We start from the raw sequence: 12,118 nt of genomic DNA on the forward strand, positions 1-12,118 counted from the left end.
AAAATAAATAAAGTTAAATAAAATAATTCTTTAAAAAAATTCAACATCTTCTCTTAACTGAAATTATAAATATTGAGAGGAAAGTTTTTTAGCTTAATAAGTAAGTATATGAACACACACATATTACAGTTTACCAGTCTCCAAAATGTGCATATCTTACATAGAAAAATAAAAGTTATTTCCCTGAAAATATAGGAAAAACAAGGATGTCCTCCACCAGTGATCTTTTCTGATATGTTTGATAGAAATTTGGGCAATGACTATTTGATTATAAAAAAAGATAGAAGAAAAATATAACCAGTGTTTTCAGTAAATGACACTATTGAAAATCAGTAAAATTTGCAGAAGAGGGACCAGCAGTTAGCATAATGGCTATGTCGCTGGACTCCCACATAGGCGACCGCAGTTCGTGTCCCGGACCCAGTGGCTTAAACTCGCACCAGGTGCGTGTGCGTGCGTGCCCAAGATCCTGAGAGGAGAACGGAGGAGAAGGGATTGTGGTGTGACCATCCCCCCTGGGGGGTGATTTCTCGCTTTCTGTCTCTCTGTCTGTCTGGCGAGCACACACACCCTGTAGCAAAAACCTCTCCAAAAAAAAAAAAAAAATTGCAGAAGAAGACTGAGTCCTCCATGGGAGCTGAGATCTAGTGCTTTCAGAGAATAAGTGATACGAAGATGTTCTGCTGAGAACTAGACAGTCTACATGAAAGATGGCCAAGCATCCGATTACCATTAGAGTCAATATATTCCTCAATTCCCACTGAATCTGTGGCACAAAGGAAGAAAAACGGAACAGCAAAACGTTTGCAGATTACCTTTTCCTTTAGATCTTAGGAAGAAACAAATAACCCATCAGATGACTAGAAATAAATATGAGAAAGCAAGAAAATACCTCTCTCCCAAGGGAAAAAAATAATTCCACTTCATCCACAGATAGTACAATGGAACTTGTGGAAATATCTGATAAAGAATTTAGAATATTCATAGTGACAAAGCTAGCAGGATGGAAGAGAAGAGAGACAATGAACTCCAGAAGGACAAAGCCAGTGAGTTCCAGGAGGGGAGGAAGTTCTTGCAAGAGATGAAAAAGGAAATGCACACCACAAAAAATAATCAAATGGAACTGTTGGAGATGAAGGCTATAATACAGGAAGCCAAGTCCCTTGAAAGTATTAAAAACAGACTAGATCATACAAAAAAATCGAATCTCAGATGTAGAAGACAGAATTGCTGGACTAGTAAAATCCACCACAAAGACTGAGAAAATAGCTCCAAAAAATGAGAATAATAAACCAGAAATACTAGATACCATTAAATGCCCAAACATCTGAATAATCAGTATCACAGGAGGTGAAGAGACTAATCCAGGCATTTATAATCTATTCCATGAAATCATGGAAGAAAACTTTCCAAACCTAGAGACGCATTCAAAGATCCAGACCCAAGAAGTACAAAGGACCCCAAATAGAATCAACCCAAGAATATCTTCTCCAAGATACACTATATCTCCAGCTTGACCAAAACCACAGACAAAGACAAGATATTAAGACTGGTAAGAGAGAAACTTCAAGTTACTTTCAAAGGATATCCCATCAGGCTAACAGCAGACCTCTCATTAGAAACAATGCAAGCAAGGAAAGAATGGTAAAATATACTCAAAGTGTTGAGTGAAAAACAATTTCAACCAAGAATACTATATCCAGCAAGATTATCCTTCATATGGGAAGAAAAGATAATAACCAAGAACATTCTCAGATAAACAAAACCTGAAAGAATTTACCAATACCAGCCCAGTTCTTCAAAAAGTCCTTAAGAGAGTGCTATCTCAGGAAAATTGAAGTCAGATACACAGAAATAAGAGTTCTAAAACAACTAAGAAAATAGCCAGCTTAATGGTAGGGACAAGTCCAGAGTTGAATATTATCTTCCAGAATTTAAATGATAAGATTGGACCGCAACAGAAGATTGGTTAAGTACATGAGCGTGAAATGGTGAAATATAATTTTACGACTTTTGACTACAACATTACTGATTTTCTTCTATGCTTTGTTTTCTAGAGTTAAGAATTTTTGTCTTCTCTTGAGTTGTGGACAGCTCCATGTACCTGCTATCTGAACAGAATCCTAGTCTGTTTCCTGGCTTTAAGTCTTAAGCAAAGTTCTCTTACCATTTTTTAATTTTAATTTATTAAAGCTAATACTGCCTTTCTTCACATTAAAATATATATTTAAAAAAGAAAATGAGCAAAAGTTTGAGAAAATAAGCCAGTGATTTCTAGAGGTAATTTGAGTCTGGCAGATTTCTAGATTTTAAATAAATCTGTGAAATCAATGCATTCCATTATACATTAGGTCATTGGAAAGATCATGGTGTATTTTTCCTGTTTTTCTGTGCAGAAATGCATCGTGACTTTTTCAATGACCTAATAGATGACATGGAGCTGGAGAATATGAGAGAAAAAGGAGATCTAATTCTCAATAATAATTTATAATGAACATTATTAGAATAATGAATATATAAAGAAATGAAGATATCCTGTAAATCTGATTGGGAAAGCAAAAGAATTTTTGTAGTAACAAGAAAAACGCTAAAATACTGGAGTCTATAAAAACCAAATGTACATAACCATTATGATGGAAAATATTACTGAAGGGCATACAAAAGATCTAAAAAAAAATGAACAGATGCATTTTTCTTGAACCCAGTATTGTGAAGATTCCATGGGAAAATTCATCTCGTATGCTGTAAAAATATACAGTAAATGAATGTAAAAAAAATTAAACATAAAAAAATCAACTTATAAATCTAGTCTAATCCTAATCAAAAATCTCAATAGGATTTCTTCCCAGGATTTGACAAATTTGATTCATTTGAAAGACAAACCAAATACCTTTGCAAGGAAATTTTTAACAATGAATAGTCAAACAAAAGAGTTGTAAGAATGGGTAAAACTGTTGAAAAAGAAGTAAAATGTAGGCCTACCATAATATATACCAAAAATCTATAAGGCCATAGCTGATTTTAAATATGTGGCATTTGGGGACCAGCAGTTAGCGTAATGGCTATGTCACTGAACTGCCATGTAGTCTACCCTGGTTCAAGTCCTGGACCTGGTGGCTTAAACTCACGCCAGGTGTGTGTGCATGCATGCCCAAGATCCTGAGGAGAATGAAGGAGAAAGGATTGTGGCATGGCCATCCACCCTGGGAGGTGACTTCTTGCTTTCTGTCTCTCTGTCTCTCTGTGTCTTGATGGCAAGCACACGTGCCCTGTAGCAAAAACCTCTCAAAAAAAAAATATATATATAGCATTTGTACAGCTATAGACAAAAGGATCAATGACCTCAAAGAGAATATCCACAAATAGAGCCCTATCTGCCAACTTATTGTATTGACTTAGAGGAGATTTAATTGGGAAAGGGTGAACCGTTTAATAAATAGTCATCCATTTGAGGGAGAAATTAAACACCCTACTTCAGAAATTTTACACACACACACACACAGACACACACACACACACAAAACATACCATATGAAGTTAAGACCAAATGTAATAATCAAACTATGAAAAACTTGGGGAATATAGAAGTTTATATAATCTTGGGGCTATAAAAAGCTTTGTTCAAAAGCCAAGAAGCACAAAAAAAAATAATAAAATGATACTATATCAAAAGGAAAAACATCTGTATGACAAAAAATTCTAGGCATAGGACCAGCAAATGGCATAATGGTTTTGTTGCCAGACTCCCACATAGTCAACTACAGTTCATGTCCTGAATCCGGGAGCTTAAAACTCACACTGGCGTGTGTGCGTGCATTCCCAAAATCCTGAGAGGAGAATGGGGGAAAAGGGATTAAGGCATGGCCATCTCTCCAGGGGCAATTTCTGCTTTCTGTCTCTTTGTCACTCTCTGGTGAGCACACGCACCCTATAGCAAAAATCTCTCTTAAAAAAAAAAAAAAATACTAGGCACAATATTTTCATCAGCATAAGAGGATATTTTGAAAATGATACAAAGAAAGTGAAAACAGTAGTTTCCTTGAATGTTAGGAAAGGGAGAAGAATCAGGGATAGGAAAGATATGCTTCGTTGTATATATGCCATTTAGTCAAGTGTTTAATCTTTTACCTACTTATAAAGTGGAATAAAAGTAGACATATATTCTTGTTTTTATAATAATTAAAAGGACAACATACTAGGAGAATATATTTATACTCTAAAGGAGGAATTAATAAATAATCAGAATATGTCAGCTATTCCAATAGAAAAACCTGTAGAAAAATGAATGAGCAAAGTGTATCAATACCGAATTATTCATGAGATAGCTAAAAATACATCAAAAAATTTTAAAGTTTTTGACAATCAGTGGTATTCAAACTTTTTAAAAACAAGTTTTCATTTGCCACCAGTCAATGTTTGATAATAGTCAGCCCAAGTAAGAATGTTGGAAAATAAATAGTTTTACATAGTGTGGTTATAAATTGGTGTTACCATTTTGGAAGACAGCTTTGCAGATGCTATTAAAATTTTAAATGTTCATTTCTTATACCTTAGCAATTTATTTTTTCTTTAGCTATCTTAGAGAGTAGTCACTTATGGCACTACCCCCCCCCTTTTTTTTTTTGCCTATGTTTAGCTAGAGCTAATTTGGGACATTATATCCCTTTTCAATTCAGCCACTTTTACTGCCTTGCATTTCAAATGGTAAAGTTACTTACTGTTTCAATAAGCAGACTTAAATAGATTACGGCCAGCCAGTAGTACAGAGGTTAAGGCAGCTGTATCCCAAATGGCCAACAGCATAGTTTGAGTTCCAGACCCAATGGCTTGAAAAACATTGGCTTGAAAACCATGCTGGACATGTTGTGTTTGTGTGTGTGTGTGTGTGTGTGTGTGTGTGTGTGTGTGAAAAATCCTGAAAGGAGAATGGAGAAGGGATTGAGATGTAGTCATCCCCCCTTGGAAGTGTTTTCTCACTTTCCCTCTCCCTCTCTCTCTGTTTCTCTCTCTAGTGAGTACAAGTCCATTCTAACAAACTTTAAAAAGTAGATTAGAAACAGCAAAATTTTTGCAAGTTAATCACATCCCATTTTAAATAATCAGATTAGCTTGAGAGCACATCTTTACTGGAGCATTATTTTATAAAAACTAGGAGACTGTAAATATTTTCTTTCCTCTGTTTGTTTCTAGAATTTAAACCAGAACCCAAGGACTCTTTTGCCAAAATTTTATGGACTGTATTGCATGCAGTCGGGAGGCATTAACATCAGGATTGTGGTGATGAACAACGTCTTGCCACGGTCGATGAGAATGCACTTCACGTATGATTTGAAAGGCTCCACGTATAAGCGAAGAGCATCCCGAAAAGAGAGAGAGAAATCCAGCCCCACTTTTAAAGACTTAGATTTCCTGCAGGACATGCATGAAGGGTTGTATTTTGACACGGAAACGTACAATGCCCTCATGAAAACACTTCAGAGAGACTGCCGGGTAAGGAAGTATCATTGCTGTGATTTCCTTTGAAATGTCATCTCTGATGGTGTACTCTTTGGCTGCCACTTACCACATGCATAGAAATAAGGCAGGTCCCAAATGGACCCTTGGAATCCCATCTTCCCCAGTCCTGGTGTAGATATTGATACTGAAGGAATTGGTGTATAATAGGGACTTAACTAGAGCCTCCTAACTTATATCTCTATTGATCTTACTAAAAAGCTAAGTCAACTTTCTTTGATAAAATAAAATAAGAAAGCTTTGTTTTCTTTCCTCTTCCCCTGTGGGGAAGATAGTTTAACTAGAAAGAAATGAAATTTAGGTTTAATGCAGTGATTAGCAAGGAAAACCATTTGCAGATCTTGGAAGAAGTAAGATTCCAATTGTGGAGACGTGATTAGAGAGAATGTACTTAGTGGATTTAATGGATGGCTCCCTGGAGATTCAGGGCAGACGCAGAACAGCGCCGGTGACGTGAGCAGCACAGTTGGTGAAATTGCTGTATGTGGTCTGAGTAAGAGGCGGTCAGGAACCAGGCCTGCCAGTTGGAGGAAAGACCATTCCATACAAGCTTAGCTGCAAAGATTGTCACAAGTAAGGAGGAATTCATTTCCCCAGTCAAGAGAACCTTGTTTTTCTGACATGGTGAAAGTAGAGGTAAAAGTTCTTTTGGAGAAAAAAATAAAAATGCAATCCTGGGGCAGCCCTATGGCCTTGTGCTTAAGGCAGCTGTATCCCACATGGTTGACCATGCAGTTCAAATCAGGACCCCGATGGCTTGAAAAACATGCTAAGCACATATGCATGTGCATGCATGTCCCAAATCTCAACAGAAGTCAGAAATGGAAGAGAAGGGATTGTGGTGTAACCATCCTTCATTGAGAAGGTACTTTTTCCCTCTCCCTCTCTCTCAAGCCTTCAAGGGAGAAAATTTTAAAAAATAAATAAATAAAACAATGCAGTCCTAATATATTCTGAAGGACCATGATCATTTGACTGGCAAACCCTCAGGAATATCATTTCTTGGTGAGATGTACTTGGGTGGGCCATCCAGGTCACTCAGCTAAGCAGGGCACAGTAGAGGTGGGGCAGAAAGCCAACCACAGTGCAAGGTTAGGCCCAGGCCTTGCCAGTGCTGTCTGGGGGACAAACAGCACTTTCAGGGCCCAGCTACTGGGAAATGGAAGGTGTACCTTCTAGACTGTGACTTTCTGGGTCTGGACAGATGACCCAGTGCTGGAGGGGAGGAAGGGCATTTCTCTGCCAGACCTGAGTGCACGCGTGGGTGAAAAGAGCAGTTTAACCACCCATCCGATGTTGGAAATAGGGGGCCCTCACTGAGAAACACAGTCCTAGCATTCCTGGTTTGTTTGTTTTTTTCCTTCTACCTGTTTTAACATGTATTATAATGATGCAAATGTGTCCTTGGAATAATTGTCTTCATTGGCTGAGGTGTTATTCTCCAGTTCCTGTTCTTTAGCTACTATTTATTGAATGCTTATAGTACGCCAGGTCAAGTCTAGGGTTGTTTGAACACATTATTTCATTGAATTCTCTCAGCCACCCTTTGACATCAGTTTTATTCGTACTCCCCTCCTAACTGCTGAAGATCTGGGTCCTGAAAGAGGTTAAGAAACTTGTCCGGCGTTACTTAGCAAGTCAGTGACAGCGCCCACCCCTGCTCTGTAGTAACAGTACGAAGCATGTGCTCTGAACAACTGAAATGTAAAGATTCACTGTAAGGGGGGTTATTATTATTGTCTTTCCAGAAGTCAAGGGAAGGACACTGGGAATCTAGCAAAGAAAGAAACAAAATAAGTCCAACAGAGCTTTTCAGATATCTGGGTAGATTGGAGTATTTTATGTTTTTTCTTTAAAAAGGAAAAAAAAAGAAAAGAAAAGCACATACACATTTTAGTAGAAATCTTTTTCCTGTGTATTTTTTTATACACTTACAGGATGTGGGTAAAAAGTGACTGTTAGTTCCCCAGAGTTTAATATAAACTGCTCCAGTTTTAGATTTGCCTTCTGTGTGTGCGTGCGCATGCACACACATGCTTCTTGCCTCTTTAACATGGAAAACCCTTTTTCCTCTGTCTTCTACCATGGCATGCTTCTGTGCCAGAAACAAAAATAAAATAAAATAAAAAGTTCAAATGTAAAAGAGCCACTGCACAGAATCTCTCCGTTTGTTAGAGTTTTCCTGAGCCCGATGGGAGGAGGAGGTCAAATGCAACTTTTCATCAGGGCTGAGACCCTGGAGATTTGTCTGTTTATTTTTTGACAGGTTCATTGTTCTAAGGAATCTAAAGGTCAATGCAGGTACTCTGAGGCTAACTCCCTCTTGTTGCATTTAATGTAATTAGAGACACAGAACCTGGGACTTCTTTAAACTGTGTGTGTTTAAATTACACATTGACTCTCAAAGGCTTTTCCCAGCGCGGTGTGACAGGGTGTGGATATCCAGCTATGGGGGAGCCTGACTCTCTTCCCTGATCCGCCTCAGCCCCACCCAAGTTCTCTGTGACACGCATTCAACAGGTGGTTCTCTGAGCAGAGCTGCCTCGAGCAAGCATGCTTCTGGGATGGTGGGTTTTTGTATTCATGCTCAGGGGCCCCTTTGCAAATCTGATGAATGCTGTGAACCATCCCAGAAAAAGTCCCTTCACACAATAGCTCATGAATCCCTGGGAGCCCATTATGCCTCCCCATTCCCTCCCCCAGATTGAAAATCTGGATCCTAGAGACATGTCCTCTTTCTTCAGAGCCTCCTCTGAAGAGCCAGCTTCCTGGATGGCTGGAATGGGAGGTATGGTTGGCATTGCCAGGAATACCTCCTGCCCTGCTCTCTCTCTTGCTTTGCAGAGCTGAGCTTTAGTGTGGGCCAAGGGGCTACAAGATCAAGGGAGACTGTGAGGTCATCCCAGGGCTGGTGCCAGCACTGAGTGATCAGGAATCTCTGCCATTAAAATTCCTCTGTCTAAGTGAGGAGGAATTGCTGAGGCTCTAGAAACAAACCAGTCAAGGGACTGCATTACCATGTCAGTACTCCAGCCAGAGAGAGGTTGAACTAGACCCATATTAGGACATATCTTTTCATGCACTTCTCAGACACAGATGGCAAGCATGCTCTGTGCCACGCGAGAGGTGAATGACCTCATTTCTGATCGATTGCCCTACAGTGTGCTATGTGCAGTGATAATAGTACAGTGTTAGGGTCAGAGTAGCAACATCATAACTTGGTTTGAGAGGATGAGAAGAGTTCTTCAGGTTAAGAAAGCAGTGGAAGCATGTCTGTAGGAAAAGAACAGTATAAGCCGGACATGGCCCAGGCACGGTGGAACAGCATTAGTGCAATGCTCTGCAGTGCTGGAAGCCATGTGGAAGGACAGAGTTCAGTTCTCAGGTCAACCCGCACATGCCATGTGCACGTATGCATACTCGTGTGATCCTGTGTAGCTGAAAGAATGGAGGGGTCACAGCATGAGACCCTGTTGAAGGTACTTGTCTGTCAGTCTGTCTCTCTCTCTCTCTCATGAAAGAAAGAAACTTTAAAATATATGAAGGGGGCCAGCAGATGGTGTAGAAGACTCCCACATAATCGGCCACTGGTTGAGTCCCAGAGTCAGTGGCTTTTCACTCCTGTTGGACACATGTGCATGCACACATGCTCAAAATCTTGTGAGGAGAATGGAGGAGAAAGGATTGCGGTGTGGCCATCCCCCCAGGAAAGGGGGGGCGGTGTTCTTACTGTGTCTGTCTCTGTCTCTCCCTGGTGAGTGCATACACCCTAAGGCAAAGTCCTCTAAAAAAAAAAAAAAGAGAGAGAGAGAGAGAGAGAAGGGATTTCAAAATATGCATGGAAAATGGAATTTAAGTACAAGTTTATTTTGGCGCAAAAAAATTTTGAAGTCCACACATAGGCTTTTCATAAAACATCTTCTGTGAACTTTTCAAAGACCCTCCCCCAAAGCATATAAAGCGGGCAAGAAACAGCATGATGTGTTCCAGGACCATAGCCATTTGGTGCTGCAGCAGTTAATAGGAAGGGTGAGCCTGTGAAAAGCGGCCAGTAATGTCAGAAGACCCATTCTGGTGGTGCCAGGATCCTCTTAAGGGCTTAAAAGTGGCAAATCCAAGAATCCCAGACCTTTGGACCCAGCTTTTCTGTTGTTCCTAAGCCTCCTAATCTCGTGCCAACCTCTCCTTGCTCCCCCCACCCCTAGCCTGTCTTTCATCTGACAACTCAGACCCCAGGACTTCATCTCCTAAGGTGAGTGCTGGCCGGACACACCTGCCCGCTCATGGAGTGAGCTTGACCGACAGCATTCCCCACTCACCATGGACGGCTCCCCTGGGTCCCAGACAGTCTTTCTTTCTGGACTCTGCCTTTGAAAAGGCCTGAACAGCCTCATCTCACAATGAGCCCTCTAGACAGACTCAGCCACCTCCTGCTGGCATCTAAAGCAGTCCCTGCATCCCTTTGTCTGGCTTTCCCAGTCGGTTTTGGCCCCTCATGATAAGCCTTCTCCTTGGGATGGTTCATCCCGGATCAACTCCTCCACGTTGGCCACTTGCAATTATTGTAGAAAACTGATCTCGTTTTATCCTCAAGCCTGCTGAGTCTAGTGCCCCCATGACGTTCAAACCAAGGGGCTTTTTGAGAAGCAGTGATCCAGATCTCGAGTTTTCTCCCCGTCACTGCCATTCCCTGGGGAAAATGGAGAGGAGGAGAGATAGAAAGTGAAAATTAACCCCCACCCCATGGAGAAGATGAATATGCAAATCGTTGGTTCCCTTTCCTGATGCATTTCCTATCCCGTGGTTTCTTCCTCCTTACGTGCCAGCCATCCACCTCTGTAAGTGAGCTTGGGCCAGGCAGATGGCAATGACAGCAAGTACTGCAGGACACCACTGCTCACTTACTGTCGCAAACAGGAAGCAGCATTTATTCCAACCCTCCTCTCCTGTTTGCACATGACCAACAAGCCGAGATGCACATCCTGTTTGGAAATGGTTCTTCCTGGGTACTGTCATCTTCCCCCAAGCCTGTGCCTCCTTCTATCTTCCCTGACAGGGAAAATGATTATCGTGAAGCCAGTTAGCCAAACCAGTACTCTGAAGCTACCCTTCCCTCACTTCTAATTCCTCTTTCTGCATGTGTGCAAATCACTACATCCCATCCAGTCCATCTGCTAAATAACTCATGGATCTGCCCTCTCTAAGCCCAGCTACGGCCTTTGAGACCCTCCTCACGCATCGGTATCATTTGCCTTCCAACACACCCCACTGCTACTGCCAAAGAGGACAGCCAGGCCCTTTCCATCCTGTGGCCAATACTGCCCTCTTTCCTTGAGCTAAAACTCATGCTTCCTAGCTTGGTAGTTAAGATCTTTCCTCATCGAGGAACCAGCAGTTAGCGTAATGGCTATGTCGCTGGACTCCCACGTAGTCAACCGCGGTTCGTGTCCCGGGCCCGGTGGCTTAAAACTCACGCCGGGCGCGTGTGCGTGTGTGCCCAAGATCCCGAGAGGAGAATGGAGGAGAAGGGATTGCTGCGTGACCATCCCCCCTGGGGGGTGATTTCTCGCTTTCTGTCTCTATGTCTCTCTCTGTCTGTCTGGCGAGCGCACGCGCCCTACAGTGAAAATCTCTCGAAAAAAAAAAAAAAAAAAGATGATTGCAGATCATTCCAGCCTTCCTCATCAAGGTAGCTGGATCCCCCTTGGCTGACTGCCTGATTTAAGTCCTGGTCTCAGCTGAAAAATCTCAAAAGGAGAATGGAGGAGAAGGGATTGCAGTGCGGCCATTTACCCTGGGCAAGTGGGGGTGGGGGCACCTTTTTCACTTTCCCTCTCTCTTTTGCCCCAGCAGGCATGTATACCTTATTGCAAATTGCAAAACAAATTACAAAAAAAAAAAAAGATACAGTTGTTTGTACAAGTATATTTATATTTCAGTTATTTTTTCCCCCATGGAAACAATGTTGTAAGTGGTCACTGGACTTTATTTTATTTAATATTAAGCCATCTCCTTTAGGAATATGTACCATCTCCCAGGCAAGCCTATAAATGTGGAAAAGGTCAAAACTCCTTCCCTGTACTTTGCTGCTGCAGCCCTGGCTCCCTGTATGCACCCAGGACATGCTACAAGATTATGATAACATGTCTTTTGAGTTGAAAATTTATGTATTAATTTTGAAAGAGCAATTACAAACTATTTTGTATTCATTTTTAATTTACTATAATTATTTCTTCTCTGACATAACTTATCTGTGAAAAATATAGAGTCCCCTATCAGTTAATTAATTTGATAAATTATTACATCTTGCAACATTTATTAATAGATCTGGGGAAGTGATATTGAGACAAAATATATTAATGAGAACTTGTGTTTACAATCCAATATTTCTTTATCCTTTAAGTGGGAGTCATATCAGAGACAGTCTTGATAATGAATGACCTAAATGACTTGTTTTACATTTATTATCGTTTCTTGTTAGGCAGAAAAGTTATTAATTTTTAAATGGTGTGGAACCAATTTTCTTTTTTCACCCAAATGACTGTTACCATACCTATTAATAGATTCTCAGAATTTAGTGAAACCAGTTTTAAGAGCACTGAAA

General features: G+C 40.7%; 1 protein-coding gene across 2 annotated transcripts in view; it reads left to right on the forward strand.

Annotated features, from left to right (window-relative positions):
* Positions 1–12,118, forward strand: part of PIP5K1B (phosphatidylinositol-4-phosphate 5-kinase type 1 beta) — a 360,249-nt gene that overhangs the window by 215,058 nt on the left and 133,073 nt on the right. For both annotated transcript variants that reach the window (XM_006152466.3, XM_014589336.2), the window contains one exon: positions 5,191–5,490. In XM_006152466.3, the coding sequence (XP_006152528.1) occupies positions 5,191–5,490 (300 nt within the window). The remainder of the gene's footprint in view (positions 1–5,190; positions 5,491–12,118) is intronic.

The sequence above is a fragment of the Tupaia chinensis genome, unplaced genomic scaffold (genome assembly GCF_000334495.1).
Source record: "Tupaia chinensis unplaced genomic scaffold, TupChi_1.0 Scaffold000354_1, whole genome shotgun sequence".
Taxonomy (NCBI): Eukaryota; Metazoa; Chordata; class Mammalia; order Scandentia; family Tupaiidae; genus Tupaia; species Tupaia belangeri.